General features: G+C 40.8%; 4 gene segments (V, D, J or C); all 4 read left to right on the top strand.

The window, feature by feature from the left end:
• The window catches only part of LOC101002206, a 203862-nt gene that overhangs the window by 46908 nt on the left and 135866 nt on the right, over positions 1–21088 (top strand). Inside the window, 1 exon segment of the C gene segment in view lies at positions 5967–5973. Coding sequence covers positions 5967–5973 — 7 coding nt within the window.
• Positions 1–21088, top strand: part of LOC100999905 — a 221769-nt gene that overhangs the window by 74211 nt on the left and 126470 nt on the right.
• On the top strand, positions 9781–10519 carry LOC110742727. The segment is given in 2 exon segments: positions 9781–9889; positions 10019–10519. Coding segments are annotated over 2 exon segments (447 nt in total).
• LOC101007057 lies at positions 14806–16125 on the top strand. The segment is given in 2 exon segments: positions 14806–15161; positions 15302–16125. Coding segments are annotated over 2 exon segments (480 nt in total).

Below are 21088 nucleotides of genomic sequence, written 5' to 3'. Positions count from 1 at the left end.
CACTGGATGAGATTTTTTCTTGTCTTGCGTGTCTTTGGGAGCTTGAAGTTGTAACCATGTGGCCATGTTTTCTCATTTCACAATGGCATCCTGTGTTCAGGGTTCAATTCCTTCCCCGGGAATGAGGTTTTTTAAATATTCTTCTGTGTATGTATTTACATGTATTATGTGTATGTGATGTTTATTTCTAAAAGAGCATTGATTAATGGGTTTAATAATGAAAGCTGAAATCAAATATTGTGTCAGAAAAGTAAAAAGTGTAAGACCTTTTAGTTCATGTGACTTAAGTAATTTTCCAGAAATAAAGACAGTTTTGAAGATTATCGGTAAAATAAAAATATCTTCAAAAATGTAAACATTTAATTAGGCAGGACAGATATTAAGATTGCTAAATGCTTGAAGGTCATAAACTGCTTCTTTAACTTTTGAAAATTGTTCAGTTACCTACCTTGAAGCTATTAGATTCTAGATAAGACCTGGGGACATGTGGAGTTAGCCATGCCCCTAGCTATGCTGGAGTCAGCTTTTATCTGCACTTCTGCCTGGTGTGTCCCAGGCTAGGCTACACATTTAGTATATAATTAAAATCCTGAATTTAGCAACTTTTGGTGAAAAACCTTTGTAAGAGTCAACATTATAACATGTAATTGATACTACTGAAGAAACAGTTTTATATGCAAGTTGTATAAAGAAAGCGAAATATATTTTAATTTAAAAAATGTATATATATAAAGTCATGGGAATTTAGATTTTTGCCTAGATTAAAGCATTAAAGGATCGTTTCAAGTTAGGATGAAGCTGACTGTTCAAGAAACCTGTGGAAGGCTTGTGAAAAAATAACCATAAAAGAGATTCTATGTATGCACATTGGCTAAAATTAAAGGGGTATTATTCAGTTATTCTGGAAACTGAACATTGGAATAAAAGCACTACTCTACTATTTAACAAAAACTTGTAAAGTGTTATAAAAGGTTTATAAAAACCTTACCTTATGGTCAACATGATTAAGATTGAATACATTTTTAAATAAGGTTTTACTAAGAATTGGGTTTGACATCAATAATGCATGAACGCAACAGTGACATTTAGCTTATTTAGTATTACAATCATACAAGAAGCATTATCAAATACAAAATGGCATCTGGTTTTTTTTGGGCTGTATTTGTATAAATGTGTTATTGGTACATGTTCCAAAATTATAAAAAAAAAACACCTTCTTTAAGCCTGATATGACTTAGTATATGTTATTAATAAATGTTCATTAAAATCATTGCATGCCACAGAGGTAACCACATTTTTCTAGCCAATTTTGGCTTTAATTGTGGCTGTCCTAAGACTTTTGGTCATCTACAGACAATTGTTGTCTCATTTTGGTTCTCTTTAAAAGGTGGTTTAGAATTAACTGTAGGACTCTACTGGTGCTTTTAAATGCAGATTTTCTGGTAAGTTTGGACATTGTGACATCAGAACAGAAGAAAACTTTTCAGGACTCAGGGAGAGCTGAAATGTTTATGAATATCAAGCAGAATGGAAGTTAACTGCATGGACTAAACTAGCAAAAGTCTAAAGTAACTTTTTTAAATGTTTGTGTAAAATGTTGCTGATCTTTTGTTTTGTATTTCATAGTCAAGGAAACTTTTGAGCTATTATAACTTTTAGTAACTGAGTAAAGTATACTTGTGTGAACAAAATTGAGAGCATGTTTTTTTCTCTTTACCTGATTTCTCCAGATTTTGGAAACTAGTTGTGAGTATTCTTAATGTATGGCAATATAGTTATTTACATGAGTGTAATAAGAATCTCTTCGGTTTGTTTTGCTTTATTATTATTATTATTATTGGTAACAAGACACAATTGGAGAAGCTGGTTATTTTACCAAGACTTTGATGGAATGCTATACTCTCCTTTAAGGAATCAAACTTGGCTTGCCAAGTCAACAAAAGCCCCTTGGGGAACTGGCCTCCAGCCTTTGCTACGACAGTCCCTGTACGTGATTTCCGACCTGTAGTAAGTGAACAATGTCACCTTCTAACAGGTCCAGGAGCCCCAAGTTATCTTGGGACCCCAAGAGGAGAGAAATTTACTCAACTCATAGGTATTTGAGAGTACAAACCCATGGTAGGGCTTGGCTCAAAAAGAGTTATCTAAGATTCCTTCTAAGAAACAAAGTTCCATCAAAGCCAGTGTTAAAAGTCTGTGTGAAAAACAATTATTTTTGCTGCACTTTTTATAAATAATCAGGCCAAGTATAATAAAGCCAATTGGTCTTACCATGACTTATCTTTAGTGAAAATGGAAAACACGAGAGAGAATATTATGTTTCAAGACCTATGTTACACTTGTTATTAAATTCTGGTCTCATCAGTTGTTAAGTTTGTTTCTGCAGAGTAGGCTAACCCTGCTTGTTCTTGTGAACCAACCAGTGATCTTTACCTGCTACTCTGAAAAAACAAGACATTTTGGTAATGTAAAAATCTGGATCAGTACTCTAATTCTAGGCATGTATTGGAGTTGGCTAGCCACCTCATGTCAGCTTGGTTCCAGTAGTTGCCCAGTTCATGAAGAGCCTTCTAATTTAGTTTACTTGGGATAATTTTGCTTATTTTGTTATATTGCTGTTTTACTCTTTGTGTAGGAATGCAGACTAAGCTTACTAAATGTTTTCTTCAACTGAATACTTATTAATCTTTCAGATATCACCTTTTGTCAGGACTCAAGAGTTCTGAATGGCCTTCATCATACTGGAGCTTTCTGACTAAACTCCTTTCTACCCTGAACACAAAAGACCCTAATAGTTAGGCAGGAATATCATTGCCCCTATTCAGCCTGAAGAAGTTACAGAAGACGAATCTTTGTCCCTCTACAACCTTAAGATTAAGGGTTCTCTTATAAAAGGGAGGGAGGAAATGTCTAAGACATGCGAACTAGAGCAACTTCATCCTGAATAGGAGCTGAGTAAAGTAAGGCTGAAATGTACTGGGTTGCATTCTCAGACAGTTAAGGCATTCTAAGTCACAGGATGAGATAGGAGGTCAGCACAAGATACAGGTCCTTAAAACCTTGCTGATAAAACAGGTTGCAGTAAAGAAACTGGCCAAAACCCACCAAAACCAATATGGCCATGAGAGTGACCTCTGGTGGTCCTCACTGCTACACTCCCACCAGCACCATAATAGTTCACAAATGCCATAGCAACATCAGGATATAACCCCAGATGGCCTAAAAAGGGGAGGCATAAATAATGCACCCCTTGTTTAGCATATAATCAAGAAATCACCATGAAAATAGGCACTAAGCAGCCCTCTGGGCTCTGTCTTTGGAGTAGCCATTCACTTATTCCTCTATTTTCTTAATAAACTTGCTTTCACTTTGCTCAGACTCCCCATGAATTCTTTCTTGCACAAGATCCAAGAACCCTCTCTTGGAGTCTGATTGAGACCTTTTTCTTGTGACAGATTCTGCCAGTTTCTGTTCTTGGCAAGTTCCATTTCTGCAAATTCCTCATCTCTACAGGTTTAGGATCAGAATGTAACAGCGGAGAGCACTACAGCTGTTTCAGTCCTCAGGGAGACTGCTCATCCTGGGAATAATTCCTTCCTTTGTCCTGCCAGCATAATATATATGGACCCTGCTAAGTAGCACCAAGTCATGAAGGTGCTGACACCGAGGAAGTTAAGGAGGTTGTGACAAAAAACACAGAACGTGACCCTCTGAACAGCAGCAGAGTAGAAACCGTTCTTGTCATCAGAAATTTCAGAGGAAGCTCACTCACTGTCCAGCTTCCCTCCCACACAATGGAAGCACAAAAATGGAAAGCCATTTTGCACAAGAAGTTAGCATGTTGTCACTCAAGAGAATTATATCCTATGATGTTTGTTTCTGTAGGAGCATCTAGATAAACAGTTAAAACCATGTACCATTCACAAAAATCTATAAATAAAACTTGAATGTTTAGAAAGTGAACACATTTAGAACAGTATTTGTTTCAATTTAAGATGCCAACCTGGATACAAGTACACATTCAGTTTGACTAAAATTGCTGTAATAGTGTAATCATCTAAAAGCAAAACTAAAGAAGGGTAGAAAAAGAAAGGTAACAGATTCCTGCCGTTGATATGGAAATCATACTTTTAGCATGAAAACAAAGAGAATCCTGCTTGGGAGGTTCACCCTGAGCCTACAAGGAATGTGGGGAGATAGTATGGGACGCCTGGATGTTACAGGTAGTTAGGCGTGAGTGGCACAGGAGAGGACTCCCTTCCTCCCACCGACCAGGAACGTCAGACAATCTGGCATTGGTTCAGAGCTTATAACGTTGCCTCTCTAAAAATAATGCATAATTCAGCAGGCTAAGCCAGGGAGAGACAAGCGCCTGCTGATCACAGCTGTTAACATTAAAGTGTCAATTGAATGCAGGCACCAGGGAGAAGCAAAGAAGGTTTCCAATAAAATCCCAGGTATTGGGCAAGTGAACCCAGGCATGTGCATTGAGACACAAAAGGGTGGAGCATGACCTTCCAGGGGCACTCCAGCAGAAACAGGAAGAAAGCCTCAGATGGGCATGCATACAACTTCCTAAACACACTGCGCATGCTCACTTTCCAAGCGTAAGGAGGGCACTGTGCCTTTGGGCTGCCTATCCTAAGGGGAGAATCATGAGAAAGGGGCACAAAATGGCTGCCTATGAAGTCCCAGGATCAAGGTTAAACGCCACACTTGTTTTTCAAGTCACCTGCTTGGATCTTTTCCAAGTGTTCTTTCTTTTCTTTCCTGTTCTAAAGCCTTTTTAATAAGCTTCCACTCCTGCTCTAAAACTTGCCTTGGTCTCTTTTTCTGTTGTATGACCCTCAGTGGAATTTTCTTCTGAGGAGACAAGACCTGAGGTTGCTGCAGACCAGCAGGGATTCATTGCTGATAACTCAGATACCTTCCACCAGTTACTTGGGGATGACAGCAAGAGACAACACAGGCAAAGGAAAGTGTATTAATTCTGTTTTAGGTGTGGAAATTGGAATGATTGGAAAATAAATCCTAAAAGAAATGGAAAAGTCAAACTGTTGAACGGTAAATTCACCATCACATTTACCATAAAGCATGTAGAGAAATGGAAATATTTACACATCATGGTTGAGAATGCAGGATTTGCAGTCAGTTTCTGGCACTTACCAGCTTTAGAAAGTGACTTAAGCCCTCAGTTTTCACATCTATAAAATGAAGTAAATAATATAAGCCTCTCAGAAGTGGGATGAGGGTTGAACGAAACAGTATGTGAGTAGTTTAACACAGAGACTGGCACTGACATAAGAAAGTATTATGATAGAAGCAGTAGTAGAGGAAATATTTTGAATGGTTGTAAGCATGGTGATCTTTTAACCTCTTCATTCATGGCAACTCATTTAATTGCCACAACAAATATGTAAGGTAAGTACTTTTATTATTTCCATTGTTATGGTCTGAGTTGTGCTACCCTCTTCATTTCATATGTTGATGTCCTAAACCCTAGAGTCCCATAATGCGGCTAATTATATTTGGAGATGGGGTCTTTACATCGATAATTAAGTTAAAATTAGGTCGTTAGGGTTGGCCCTAATTCAACATGGCTGGTGTCCTTATCAGGAGGTTAGGACACAAACATGCATAGAGGGAAGACCAGAAAAAAGGGTATAGGAAAAAAAAATGGTTATCTACAAGCCAAGGAAAGAGGCCTCAGAAGAAACCAACTCAACAAATTTTAAAAGATGTATTTTGGAGAACAAAACTGTTAGAAAACATTTAGAACAGAAAAAAACAATTTCTTCTAGAACTGAGTTGGTCTAAAAGTGCATATCTTGGTAAGGCTCTGTGAGGAAACCACCTAATCTGGAGAGAAGCTGTTGGGACACTCATCTGTGGCCTGTGGCTCACATGGGCGGGTATTCTCAGAAAGCACATGGGAAAATCACCATCCTGGTGTGTCCAGGCTCTGGGAACAGGCTGTTCCTCATGGCTTTCACATGGGTTTCCTGGTGGGCTATGCAGTCACTTTCTGCATCCTCCTTTTAAGGGCTCATGAATGTCAAAGTAACACAGACCCTGAGACACCTGGTAAGAGAAGCAGGAAAGTTGTATCGGAAAGTTTTCAGATTATCAACCAGACCAAACATCATGGAATCCATAAGATCCAGGACTGGGGATAAATTTAATCTATTATTCTTCTGAAGTCGGCAGCTTTGAAAAACATGCACTGAGTCAACACAGTCATTCCAACAACAACAAAAAAAGGGGAAAATATAATCATCTTTTCCAACCCTTAAATCGTCTAGCACTAACCAGACTCTGAGGCCCTCTGCAGCAGCAGTCTATCAGTGCATTCACGTCCTCTCTGAGCGGATATGACAAACCCCAGGGGTGCAGCGACCTGACCTATGAGCCCCCACACACGCTCAAGATGCCCCAGAGACTCTGCACTCCGATATTACTCGTTCCTTTACTGTTTTCATCCTAATTGCTCTCTTACACATTTTTGATCTTGGTGGTTGTATTGGTTTTCTGTTGCTACTATACAAATTACCACCCATTTAGCAGCTTAAATCAATACAAATGTATCATCTTAAGGCTCTGTAGTTCAGAAACCAACATAGGTATCACCCAGCCAAAATCAAGGTGTCAGCAGATCTGGGTTCCTTTCTTAAGTCTCCAGGGGAGAATCGATTTTCTTACCTTATGGCTCGCTTTCCTCTATCTTCAAAGGCAGCATGTTCTGTTGCTCTGACCCTACTTCTATACTCACAGCTCCCTCTAAACACTGCCGGGAAAGGCTCTCCATATTTAAGGACCTACGTGATTACATTGGACCCACCTGGATAGTCCAGGCACTGCTTCCTATCTATTAGCAGCCCTAATTGCACCTGCAGCTTTAATTCCCATTTGCCATCTAACTGAACATCCACAGCTGTTACAGGTTGCAGGGATTATTAGCACTTGGACATCTTTAAGGAACCATTCTGCCCACCACTCTGATATTCCACTAGAGGGCACTAACATATTCCTGTAATATAAACATTAAAATTCAGATAATGGTGGGAGGGAAAGTTTGATAAATTTTAACACTGTATTATGAATTTAAAAACATGATATATAAATATCTCTCATTGGGGTCTTTCAAAAGTTAATCATATAGTACAAGAAAATACATAAACTAGAATGACTTTCTCAGAACTGAAATGGCCTGAGCATAAGTGAAATAGAATTTGAAGTGTGGTGAGAATTCTGCAGTCTATTCCTGGGCTCAATATCATGTAGAAAAAAAAAAAAGATTGCTTTATATTTAAAGGGACAGGGCATAGGTTCTCTTACAGGGGTTTTTAGGAAATGGTTCATCAGTTTAGTAGGTGTTAGCTTAATTACCTTTATTGTGATACTGTTTCCCCGGTTGGGTGGATGAGCAGTCCCTAAAAAGAGAAGGAAGAGAGCAAAGACCAAAAAAGTATGAAGGAGAGGAAGGGATGGCACAGCATAGAATGAAATACTTCCCATTAAAATGCAAAGGTGAAGGGAGATGTTTCAGAGTGACCAGCCATCTAGAGGGTTCTGTTTACTTTCCATTCTCAATGTTAGGGACATAGGAGTCTGCCCTACATTAGGGAAGTAGAATAGAATAAGTTTTCAGAATTCCTAAATATGGTGGAATTGGGTAGAAAAGATCAGAGGGAAGGTTGTAGGAAGGAAGGGTGGGAAAATCAAACAACTGGCTCCTACTGTAAGGCTATTGGGGTCTCAGGCTAACAGCATCATTTTAGTACCTTGGTTGATGTAGAAAAGGAAACAAGGGAGCAGAATAGCCTCATAGTCAAAGGAACAGGGAGGGAGAAGTCGCATAGCTGAGGAGAGTGAATTAGCTGGTAGAGGGACAGAATATAGAATTAGCTACCTCCTACATTTTGAATTAATCTAATATGAAAAGAGATTGGGGAAAATTATAATACTCCAAAGTGTAATTATGCACTTGTTCAACTTTGGAAACACCACAGAATATGGGGAAATCCAATACCCCTAATAGTGAGCTTAGCTATGTGGATGTGAGTAAATTCTGAAAGATTTTGCTATTTGGGTTGGCAAGGTTCACTAAGTAACATGAAATTATTTAATTGTGGTGGGTTTTTAGAACGAAAGCTGTTTTCCCTCTCTTAACACCCAAATTCACAGCTAGGATATGGAGGATTTGCTAGGACAATGCAAACACCTGTGGCTGAAGTACAGCCAAGCTCTCTCCCTACATTTTTTTCCAGAAAGGAGTGGTCCAGAAACAGAAAAAGAGAGAATACTCCTCCTTAGGTCAGAGCTAAGGTCCTGATAGCAATCACTCCTTCCTTAATGCACGGAATGGAAACTGCTTAGAGCTGCACCTATCACCGTGAAGGGGTCTGGGGGCAAGGAACTCATCTCTGAGCTTTGAGGGTGGCCCTGAAAACTGGGAGGGGACCCCTTCTTGTCTGGAGATGACAATGATTTGGCAAAACAATGACGGGCTCTGTGAGACTCTACCTGTGGTAGGAAACAATCGAGAAGAAAGGGGTAGTCTCCTTCCATTCCACCATCCAGGAATGCATTGGTTCCTACAACGTATAAGAAGGATTCAAAGGTATACAAGTGTCAAAAATCACAATGAGCACTGTAAATAGATGCAAATTTTATTCATCAACTATTTAAAAAATTAAGAAAAGCTCAAAGGTGTTCAAGGAGGAAGACATTCTGGGGAAACCTAGGAAAGTCACCTCAATGCAGGAAGAACATACCTAGGCAGAAAAGAGAGTAGTACCAGCAGCTGCTGGAAGAGCTAAGAGAAGCTTGACACTCCTGGCCCCAAACACTGCCTGGCTACAACGCAATATCCACGGACAGACACCTTCCATGTGCAGCAAGCTGTGGCGTGGCAAGAAAGCAAACACATACCAAAAGTAGGCAGGAAGCAGAGCTGGCTGGTGAGACTCTGAGGTTGTTGCAGGAAGCAGATGTTACCTCTGCCTTTCACCAGCTTCTTCTGGGGAAAAGAAGATGCTCCAGATGCCGTCTTTGGTGGAAACAGCTGCTAGCTCTAGCAATGATGACTAAGCCAATTTTGCTAAACAGCAAAGAAGCTGTGTGTCTTGGATTTTAAACAGCGTATAGACTAACAAAATGATCCATGATGTGAATCTGAGATTTTACACCTTAGACTCTTTTAAAAGGTAGTGACTAAAGGTATATACCAGTGGATAAACGAAGTCAGGGATATACTTGGAATTTTTTCTGCCAGAGTAGAAATGACTTCAAAAAATATCATAATGCAGCTTTCATGTAATCCCAGCTATTGGGGAGGCTGAAGCAGGAGTATTGCTTGAACCCGGGAGGCGGAGGTTGCAGTGAGCCAAGATCATGCCACCACACTTCAGCCTGGGTGACAGAGTGAGACTCTGTCTCAAAAAAAAAAAAAAAAAAAAAAAGAAGAAAATGCAGCTTTCAATAGCATAAGCTTTATGTTCTCACACTTCTAAGTGATAATCAAATGTGTTACACCACTTTATACCCTGAGATCCAAAATACATAAATATTTGACAATTTGTACAAGACTGTATTAATAAGAAAATGTACCACATGTACAAAGAGAAGCAGCCTCACACAGATTAAGGAAAATGACATTGATCACAAAGGTCCTCAGCCTGGGTTGGCTGTGTTGCCTTGGTACACTTCAGCCCTCTGAGCTGAAGTGGGAGTGGTTTCTCTCCTGAAAACGCTTCTGAGGCCCAAATAGCTGAAGAGGTGGAGACATTACAAAAACCAACTGGAGCCCCCAGAACTGGCAGACACCTGCCTGATGCTGCCATGGGCCCCCAGCTCCTTGGCTATGTGGTCCTTTGCCTTCTAGGAGCAGGTGAGTCCCAGAACACATGGGCAACTTTTGGCCTTATTTTGTAGGCCTCAGCCCAAGGTGTCTCCTAAAGGCTTCAGCATTGGAGATCCCCCTCAGCTCTGCCTCTAACTCTATCCCCTTCCTTTACAGGCCCCTTGGAAGCCCAAGTGACCCAGAACCCAAGATACCTCATCACAGTGACTGGAAAGAAGTTGACAGTGACTTGTTCTCAGAATATGAACCATGATTATATGTCCTGGTATAGACAAGACCCAGGGCTGGGCCTAAGGCAGATCTACTATTCAAGTAACGTTGAGGTGGTTGATAAGGGAGATATTCCTGAAGGGTACAACGTCTCTCGAAAAGAGAAGAGGAATTTCCCCCTGATCCTGGAGTCGCCCAGCCCCAGCCAGACCTCTCTGTACTTCTGTGCCAGTAGTTTATCCACAGTGCTGCACAGCCAGCTGCTCTCTGCACAAAAACAGAGGGTAGCTGCAAGAACAAGGAGACTCCTCCTTCAGGAGACCACTCGCCGACCAACAGAATAAACTTCCTCCATCATCCCACAGAAGCCCTTCCCCACTCCCCAGCCTCAGGGACTCTGCAATGCAGCCGCTCTGCAGAAGCAGGGGTCCACCTCTATCTGCTGTACCAATGAGGTTTCAAAGTTGGGCAGGACAAGCTAACTGAGTTAGGTCTACTGCCAGGGTACTCTCCAATCCTTTCTTCTTGTGGAGCTTAAATCTTTAAATTCAACTAAGCTGTTGCCCAAAATGAAGACTACATTTACAATCTAATGGATCTCAACATATTTGGTCCTGTATTCTGGGTCCTATTCTGGAGGTTTTGCCACTTGGAGGAACACCATGTTTGGAGTTATTGATGAAACCCGACACCTCCTACTTTCTTCCTCTCAGCAGATGGTCCAAATGCCCAAGTCAGAGATGCAAGACTGATCTTCACTGTCTCTCTGACTTTCCCCTTCCACACCGAATCCACCACCCCATCCTGCATTTTCCTAAGTACTAAATTCCTCACAAATTTTACTAACTTTTCTAACTTCACTGATCTCACCTGGATCCCTCTAGCCACCTTCCAAGTAGCCACCCCACCTGCAAACCTGTGACCTACCCCCACCCACAATCACTCCCTCAAGCTAAACCTTTGGCTTATTTCTATTAACTAGCTAAAGTCTCAAGTTCATGTTAGTTTGCAAGTCTCTCAGCCCCTCCATGATGTGACCTTTGCAAATCCGCCCACCTTTCTAACACTGACTTCCCCTATCCTTCAACTACCACAACTGCCTGCATCTACTCCAGAAATATCCCACTTCTCACAGGTCCGCAAATATGTCCACTGCTGACTCACTCCTGGGTCTTCATCTACAATGGTCACTCTACCCAGAATACCATTTCTCTCTCTGGTATTCATCTGTTTTTACAGCTGCTCTTTTTGTGCAGACTGCAGCTGACTGTGCAATGCTGTGAATAAACTGCTGGCGCAAACGTACAGAGAGGTCTGGACTGGGTGACTCCAGGATCGGGGACCAATTCATAGACCAATTTAGAAGTCACTTCCTCTAGCACGATTTCCTTGAATCATTGACTGGGTTATTTCTCTGCCGTGTGTTCTTCTAACAGCCAGAGCTAACACCAACACTGAGACACCACCATGAACTCACCAGCCATTGACTTCTCTGTTCTATAGCTTTTTGCCTCTTTGGAATAGGTAGGTCATGGGTACAAGTATGATGTCCTTGAACTTGGTGTGCTAGACCATACATTAAGCCTTTTTCTGGTGGTTACACATCAGTATATTTCCTAAGTTCTCTCTTTTTAGCCACAATGTCCATGAATGCTGGTGTCACTGAAATTTCAGTATATCAAGTTTCAGAGTCAGAAAAGAAAGTTCTATAATACAATCAGAATATGTTTTATGACCCATATGTGATGAGCCAGACAAGAGCCAGGAATGAAGCTCCAAATAATCTATTTCCCAGTTGGTGCTTAGAGTAATAAACAATGAAAGTCTCTAATAGACTCAGGTTCTGAGATAAGACTGAGCATTTCTTTTCTTTTTTCTTTTTTCTATATACTTTAAGTTCTATTTCTGCAGTCTACAGACTCAGCTTCAAGAGACACAGCCAGCCGTTAACCTTGAAGCACTGCACAGCCACTTCCTCTCTGCACAGAAAAGGCTGCCACAAGGGGAGAGATGGTCTTACCTTCCAGAGCCTGCCCTTACCAGAGGAAGCCACTCCCACCACAGAAACATTTAGAGGCCTTTCCCAGCTCCTTGCACTGAGACTTAGGGAGCTCTGAGCACCCCAGTCTGTAAAAGTCCATCCCTGGCCTGGCACAGTTGCTCATGCCTGCAATCCCAGCACTTTGGGAGGCTGAGGTGGGTGGATCACGAGGTTAGGAGTTCGAGACGAGCCTGGCCAACATGGTGAAACCCTGTCTCTACTAAAGATACAAAAAATTAGTCAAGCATGGTGGTGCACACCTATAGTCCCTGCTACTTGGGAGGCTGAGGCAGAAGAATCGCATGAACCTAGGAGGTGGAGGTTGCAGTGAGCCAAGATTGCACCACTGTACTCCATCCTGGGTGATAGGATGAGACTCTGTCTCAAAAAAAAAAAAAAAGAATAAGTCTATCCCCAGATCACGGTGCACCTGTGAGATGGAGTTGTCAATGTCCTCCTTCCCTTCCTTCTCATTTGCTGTTTCAATAGGCTTCCTCATCCTGGGCTCTTTATTAGAATTGACCTTCATCAATCCAGTGCCCCCTCACACCACCTACTAGAGAAGGCTGCATTCTACATTATGGTCTTCAGAGATCCTCTCTAGGGCCCCACATGCTTCTCTTTTTGTTTACCTGTGTCTCAGGGGACAATTTTAATCTTAGTCTTATACTTTTCATTTAAGCAGGTTAGGCTACACTATGCACTTACAGATTTCGCCAATAGAAGCTTTGAGACTTCACATCTTACAAAATAAAAAAAAAAAATGTACTAAAGATAAGAATGTTTATGGATGTAAAGCTCTTCGTATAAGCAAATAGTCTGATGAAACTGAAGTTCAAAGGTGTTTATGTGGGGTAGCTGTGTCAGTATGATTGATTTATGGTAAGGCCAAGTCTGTTGGATTAGACATTAGATATTAACAGTAATGTCAAAACTAAGGAATATAGTCTGAATAATTATGATAACTATTTTATATTATTGCAAACAACTTAAAAACTATTATATGACTATGATTGATTCATACTATGCATGGATACAGTTTCAAAACCTGTTTAGACCATTAGAAAGTTTTAATGAATAATGCTAGCAAAATAACCACAAGTAACGTGTTACTGGAACATGCAGTATAAGCATCACACTGACAGTTGTAGCTGACCCTTTTGTTTTGATCAGTGGTTCTCAATGTGTACCAAAATTACTTGGTGAGATTTCTTTTTATTGTGGGAATAACACTTAGCATGAAATCTAACCTTTAAACAAAATCAATGTGCAATATGATATTGTTAACTATAGGGACAATGTTGTATTGAAGATTTCTAGAACATAATTATCTTGTATAATGGAAACTTTACACCAATTGAATGGCAACTCAGCACTTCCTTCTCCCATTTTCCTGGCAATTATCATTCTGCTCTCTGCTTCTCTGTGTTTGACATAATGCTAAGTGAAATAAGCCAGTCCCAGAAGGATAAATGTTGCACTGAAGGAGTCTTTTATAACCAAACTATTTAGAATCCCTGGCACTCAGTGATAATAAAAGCAAAACCATTTCACTTGGGTTTTATGATTGTTTTAAAATGCTTTGCACCCTTTATCGCTTGCACCTGGGGCTGAACGCATCTACCACCCCATTATTGGTTGGTAGATGTGAAGGGCACCACCTTCTCCCCAACCCTATCAGGTAAACCTACACATGTGAGCACTCACATGAACCTACACATGTGGATTTGAACCAGGTTCAAACCCAGGCAGCATAGTTCCAAAGCCTGCCCTGTTAACCAATATGCTACTTGTAGTAATTATTAAGTATATTGTATGAGAAACTAAGACTGCTCTCAATAAAATATATTTTGAGAGTGAGGGGAGAGAGAGAGACAGAGAGAGAGAGAGAGAGAGAGAATGGTAAGGCTGGTCAGGAGAAAAATTACCTTCACTTTCAAAGACTGATACTCACCAGAAGAACTCATTGGACCTTGTGCTTGTACTCATAGCAAAGATGAATCACAAAGATGTAGTAAGAATACTATGATAACAAGGAATAAAGTTTGGAGTTTCTCCAAACTCCACCATGTTGTCTTATGTTCTCTTCTTCCGCGAGAAAGCACACTCACCCCAACAGTAACAATGCAACAACGTAAGAACAACCTTTCTGCCCAGGGAAGCTCATTAGAGATTCAGCACCTCCAGTACTTTTGGTGGCTGGTGTTAGGTGCTGAATTGTGTCATTAAACATTCATATGTTGAAATCCCAGCCTCCAGTACTTAAGAATATGACTATGTTTGGAGATAAGGATTTTACAGAGGTGGTTAAGGTTAAATGAGGTCCTCACTAATACAACTAGGATCCTTATAAGAGGAAATTAGGACACAAACATGCATAGAGGGAACACAATGTGCAGACACGGGGAAGCTAACTACAAGCCAAGGAGAGAGGCTCCACGAGAAACCAACTCTGCTGACACCCCGATCTTGGATGTCTAGTCTCCAGAAGTGTGAGAAAATACATTTCCGTTGTTTAAATGACCCAGTCTGTGGTGACTTACGGCAGCCCTCGCAAAATAATTCAGCTGATCACATTGGCACCCTCTGCCTATCATGCAGCAGAATTCCAGACTTGCAGTAAAGCAGGTGTTCAGCCTAACCCACATGGTTTGTGCAAGCAGTCTAGGCACCCTAAGCCATGCGTACCAGTTACTGATGGTGGGAACACTCCCAAAATTCAAGTTCGCAGATGCAAATCAAGAGCCAACTATGCAAGCAGGCCCTTCTAAGGATGGCAGTCTCAGACCCACTGTGTCAACTCTTTTCTATATGTGCACACACACACAGTGACACTTCCGTGAGCACAAGGGATGCCCTTCACTCTCTAGCACCTCTAGACCCTTTCTAGTCTAGACAATGGCTGAGGGATTATGAGTGTGGGCCGGGACAATGACATCACAAACCGTCAACCCACAGCCTGGTCCTGGGAGAAGACCTATAATTTCTTCAAAGCAGCCATGGGAACCAGGCTCCTCTGTTATGTGGCCTTTTGTTTCCTGGCTGTAGGTGAGTCCTGGGAGTCGTTGGGTCTGGGGAGTTGGTGGCAACTCCTGTCCTACTATTTCGAGGTCTTGTATACAAAGTTTTTCTCTCCTCAGGCTCCCTGGTGGCCTGTTTTTTTCACCCTTGCTTTCTGCCTCTCACAGGCCTTGTGGATGTGAAAGTAACCCAGAGCTCAAGGTATCTAATCAAAAGGACGGGAGAGAAAGTTTTTCTGGAATGTGTCCAGGATATGGACCATGAAAGAATGTTCTGGTATCGACAAGACCCAGGTCTGGGGCTACGGCTGATCTATTTCTCATATGATGTTAAAGTGAATGAAAAAGGAGATATTCCTGAGGGGTACAGTGTCTCTAGAGAGAAGAAGGAGCGCTTCTCCCTGATTCTGGGGTCCACCAGCACCAACCAGACATCTATGTACCTCTGTGCCAGCAGTTTATCCACAGCACAGCACAGCCACATACTCTCTGCACAAAAAGAGCAGATGTAAGAGAGAAGAGGCCCTAACTCAGGGCAGGTGCTGGCTCCAATGGCACATTCGTGCTAAACAGAAAAAAGTGGCCGCTAAGGAGAAACTAGCTCCATAAGCATACTTCTTTGCAAGGAGAGAATGAGGTATTATTTTTCACCCAATACCAGTCAGGGACTGTACTGGATTTAATCCCCCCAGTCCAGTGTGTTGTAAATTCACGAGTCCCAACAAGGAGGAGAAGTCTTCTCGCATATTCACACCGTAGCCCTGTTCTACCATTTCGTTAATTTTACCTGCCCTTTTCTATCCTTGTCTCTCTTACTGTGATTTTCTACTTTGCTTAGTATTTTGTTCTTGGTTGATATTTCACTACCACTAAGTGATATTTCACTTAGTAATTTCCACTTAGTAATTTGCTCTTGGTTGAATTTAACATATTCTAAATTCTTTAGATGATTTTTTCTGTCCATGTGCTGATTCAAGAGAAAGTGTGTGGAATTTGAATTCTGTTCATTCAAGTTTGAAAGAGAAAAACTCTGATTAAAACAAACCTTCTTCCAGGTTCTCTGATCAATCTTATTTTGCTGGAAAAAAGTTCTGATCACAGAAGTTTTAAACTATGCTGCAGAAGGTGGTAGGAATTTGGCTATAACTGCACTCATACTCTTCTGGAAAAAGTGTGTATTTGTTTTGAAGAATAAAACACATGCTCTTCTGTCAGTAAAAATTAACAGTGCTTTGGAAATACAAATAAATGTAAAGGGTATTAGAAATCCCAAACTGCAGAGCACTTGCACAATTATTATTGGCAAGACAAAACAGGCATCTGAAAACATATTTTGATTCAGTGCTAAACTTTTGTGTGGAAGAAGTCAGAGAAAAAATTTAAATCAATGTGTATTACAGTATTCAAGATTAAGTTTGTATGAGATAGGACTTGAGCTGATTTTGAATACAAGTAAATGAGGGAAGAGAAACTATCAAAAGAAAGAAATACCCTGCAAATGTTTCTGTGAGAGATTCTACCAGAACGAAAAGGAAGATTCTTTCCCTGAGGAAAGGCAGGAATCAGAATTCTCCTGGCTGAGGTCAACATCCAGAACAGAGAAAGCACATCTTCCCAGAATATCATTAAAATCCTTTCCCTTTTGCCCCGAGAATACACTGTAGCGGTGCTTGTGACTGCAGCGTTTCCCCTGAGATAACACACAAGGTTTGATACAAGAAATTCTTTTGCCACCTTCTAAACATTACAGTGCTTAACTCCTACATCCTGTTCAAGAAGGAGCATTCCGAGCACACAATTAGCCATAGAAACTTCAGACTGACGTTGATTAAAAGGGTGCTGAAAAAACATCACGAGCCAGGGCAGCAACGTCTCTGAAGTCGTCCATGCTCTGATGATGTCACACCTCCTCCTCTTCACCTGACTGGAAGACATTTCCCCAAGAGCATTACCACCAACATCAAAGAAACAAAACCCAACTGGTCACTGCAACTTTTGCTGCTCACACAACGACGAGGATGGCAAGATGGCAAGATCTGTAGAGAACGGCAATATTTTTTTGTGGAATGTGATGTTCCACTTTCTGTTGTTCTGTGCTTTGAAATTTTCCCATGCAAAAAAAATTATCAATTACTGATTATTATATACATTTCTGTGACGTTAGGATTAGAGGCAAATTCTGTTTAGGAATAATTCCAAGAACAGTTTTTATATTTTATTTTCATGTTGATAATCAGTTAGATTTGCTTCAGCCTCAAAAAGCGTGTTTATGTCAAATTAAATGAATGCTGGCAGGGAGCTGCACTTTTTTTACTAAACAGGAAAAGGGTTAAATAACAGAACACTGTATCTACAAACTTTCATATTTAGTGAATCTTCAGGGTTTCTGAGATTCCTACATTTTCCCACAGATTATTTATTTCTTATAGCAAGTATTGTCCAGACTCAGAAGATCAACTGCAAGAGATGGGAACAGATACCAGCACTGTGCATCCATTCCCAGGGCTATGTGGGACCATTTCCATCACAGGGGTCATCACCTCAATTGAGTCCCTGGTAGAAAGAGTGCTATGCTAGACTCAGCTTCCCTTCTCGCATAGTTAACACCTGCTCCCTCCAACACAGCCTCACCTTGCTAAGAAAATGCAGCCCAGGAAGAACACATAAAAAATGAAAATGAAAATAGGCAGAGATGGCATGTCAAACATCAAAGTGAGTAAGAGAAGACATCTAAAGAGGGCAAAAGGATTGTAGATTGGAATAGGCGGTTTGAATTTAGAAAACCGAAAAAGTGTTCACTAGGGGGAGTTCACAGTTTAGAGAATAGACTTTTTTTTTTTTTTCTTTTTGAATTGGAGTCTCGCTGTGTTGCTGAGGCTGGAGTGCAGTTGCACAATATTGGCTAATCGCAACCTCCTCCTCCCAGGTTCAAGTGAGTCTCCTGCTTCAGCCTCCTGAGTAGCTGGGATTACAGGTGCATGCCACTATGCCTGGCTAATTTTTGTTATTTTTAGTAGAGATGGAGTTTCACTATGTTGGTCAGGCCAGTCTCAAACGCGTGACCTCGTGATCCGCCCACCTTGGCCTCCCGAAGTGCTGGGATTACAGGCATAAGCCACCATGCCCAGCCCACAGAATAGACTTTTAAAAGCACATAAAAGATCATGGATGTTTACCATGAGGGTACAGAGAATAATTAAGAAATTGTAAACCATTATTTCACTAAACATACATTAACATACATCACATTAGGAGACCAACAAATTCACAGAACATAAAAATTGATACTCTAAATCTCCAAGTAAGCAATGTTTGTTTGTTTGTTCATTTAGTTTTACTTTAAGTTTGGGGATAGAAGCACAGAATGTGCAGGTTTTTTACATAGGTATAACATGTGCCATGGTGGTTTGCTGCATCTATCAACCTGTCATCTAGGTTTTAAGCCCTATAAGCATTAGCTGTTTGTCTTGATGCTCTCCTTCCCCTGGTCCCCCACCCCCAACAGGCCCTTCTGTGTGTTGTTTCCCTCCCTGTGTCCATGAGTTCTCACTGTTAAACTCTCACTTATGAGTGAGAACATGTGGTATTTGATTTTCTGTTCCTGTGTTAGTTTGCTGAGGATGATGGCTTCCAGCTTCATCCATGTCCCTGGAAAGGACATGATCTCATTCCTTTTTATGGCTGCATAGTGTTCCATGGTGTATACGTGCCACATTTTCTTTATCCAGTCTATCATTGATGGGCATTTGGGTTGGTTCTATGTCTTTTAAGTAATGTTTTAAATTATGTGATTTGGGAAAATATAACAAAATAAATTAATTTTTGTTGAATGGTAGTATTAACAGGGCTCTTTGCTGGGACATGGCTGGGAAGAAGTCTGGCCTCTTCCTGCAGGGAACAAGGAAAATTTAGAGAAGGAAGCAATTTTTTTTCTCTAGAGACCACTGCGATATCACAGGTAGTTTATACATATAACATACAACAACCCTGACATACAGGTATTATTTTCTCCTAACTAAAAATAAATTTAAATAAGTGAAGTGTAATTAAACCTAAATTTAAATGACTTGCCTATAGCCACACAGCTGAAAAGTTAGTGGAAAAGGCATGTTTCTATATTTTTTTTTAAATAATAAGATAATTGAAACCAAGATAGGCATATTTCCATCCTCAGCTGAATGGGTTCTAAACCCAACCATTAGGGCAAAGATGTAATCCATACAGCCAGAGAAGGGGACCTTCTAACTTCATACCAGCAGGATAGCCATAGCACCAAAGACATTTTTCATGTCTTAGCACAAACTTCTAACACCTCCATTTTGAAGTAGAAGGATAAAGGCTTAAGAGCAGAAACTGGGTCTTGTTAGTGGTGGACAAGTGGACATAGTCATATTAATTGTAAGTGTTTTACAACATTCTTTGATAATCACTATTAAACCAGCTGTAGATGCATTGTATCATCATTTATTCCTCATGTTACCATCATATCATAAGATTAACATTGACAACTTTGAAAACTTGTTGCTAAAATTAAATTATCTCAATTTTCCAGTATCCTCCTAATTGACCTAGCCAATTTTGTATGGCTTGAAAAATTGGGAAATGTCTTCTCATCTGTGCTATATCTTCTTCAATTAATTTCAATTCATTAAAACAGAAATAGCAAGAAACTAACAGTCAAAGGGGTTTCTTCATCCCATCATTCACTACAAAAGGCAGTGACAAGCATCTAGATATAACATAGATCTCTTCTGCCCTCTGTTGAGGGCATCAGAACTGGCTCAGTTCACTCAGATATCAGTGGCAGAAAGTTGAGGGAGATTTCCTGTACGCTCAAACTTTTGATAGAATAAACTGGTACCTGTTCTATCCAATGGATGCTGTCTTATTTAACCTGGGACCCTGAAGGGGTACTATTCACTAATGAAAACATTAAAAAGCAAGCCACAAGATATCTTTAAAGAAAGAGAAAATGTAATGGGGGTGTATAATCATTACATAATGTATCAGTCTGTTTTCACACTGATGATAAAGACATACCTGAGACTGGGAAGAAAGAGGTTTAATTGGACTTAACAGTTCCACATGGCTGAGGAGGGCTCAGAATCATGGCAGGAGGTGAAAGGCACTTCTTACGTGGTGGCAGCAAGAGAAAAATGAGAAAGAAGCAAAAGCGGAAACCTCTGATAAACCCTTCATATCTCATTAGACTTATTCACTATCATGAGAATAGTATGGGAAAGGCTGGCCCTCATGATTCAGTTACCTCCCTCTGGGTGTTGTAACTCCTACAACACGTGGGAATTCTGGGCGATACAATTCAAGTAGAGATTTGAGTGAGGACACAGTCAAACCATATCATTCTGCCCCTGGCCCCTCCAAATCTGATGTCCTCACATTTCAAAACCAATCATGCCTTCCCAACAGTCTCCCGAATTCTTAATTCATTTCAGCAATTACCCAAAAGTCCACAGTCCAAAGTCTCATCTGAGACAAAGCAAGTCCCTTACACCTATGAGCCTGTAAAATCAAAAACAAGCTAGTTACTTCCTAGATACAATGGGAGTACAGGGATCAGGTAAATACAGCCATCCCAAATGGGAGAAATGTCAAAAACAAAGGAGTTATAGTTCCTATGAAAGTCTGAAATCCAGTGGGGCAGGCAAATTTTAAAGCTCTAAAATGATCTCCTTTGACTCCAGGTCTGACATCCAGGTCACGCTGGTATAAGAGGGGGGTTCCCATGGTCTTGGGCAGCTCCACTCGTGTGGCTTTCCAGGGTACAACCTCCCTCCTGGTTGCTTTCACGGGCTGGCATTGAGAGTCTGTGGCTTTTCCAGGTACGTGGTGCAAGCTGTCAGTGGATCTACCATTCTGGGATCTGGAGAACAGTGACCCTCTTCCCACAGCTCCACTAGGCAGTACCCCAGTAGGGACTCTGTGTGGGGGCTCCAA

This window comes from Papio anubis, chromosome 4, assembly GCF_008728515.1.
Source record: "Papio anubis isolate 15944 chromosome 4, Panubis1.0, whole genome shotgun sequence".
In the NCBI taxonomy this organism is placed as follows: Eukaryota; Metazoa; Chordata; class Mammalia; order Primates; family Cercopithecidae; genus Papio; species Papio anubis.
This window is presented reverse-complemented; position numbering and strand designations above follow the sequence as displayed.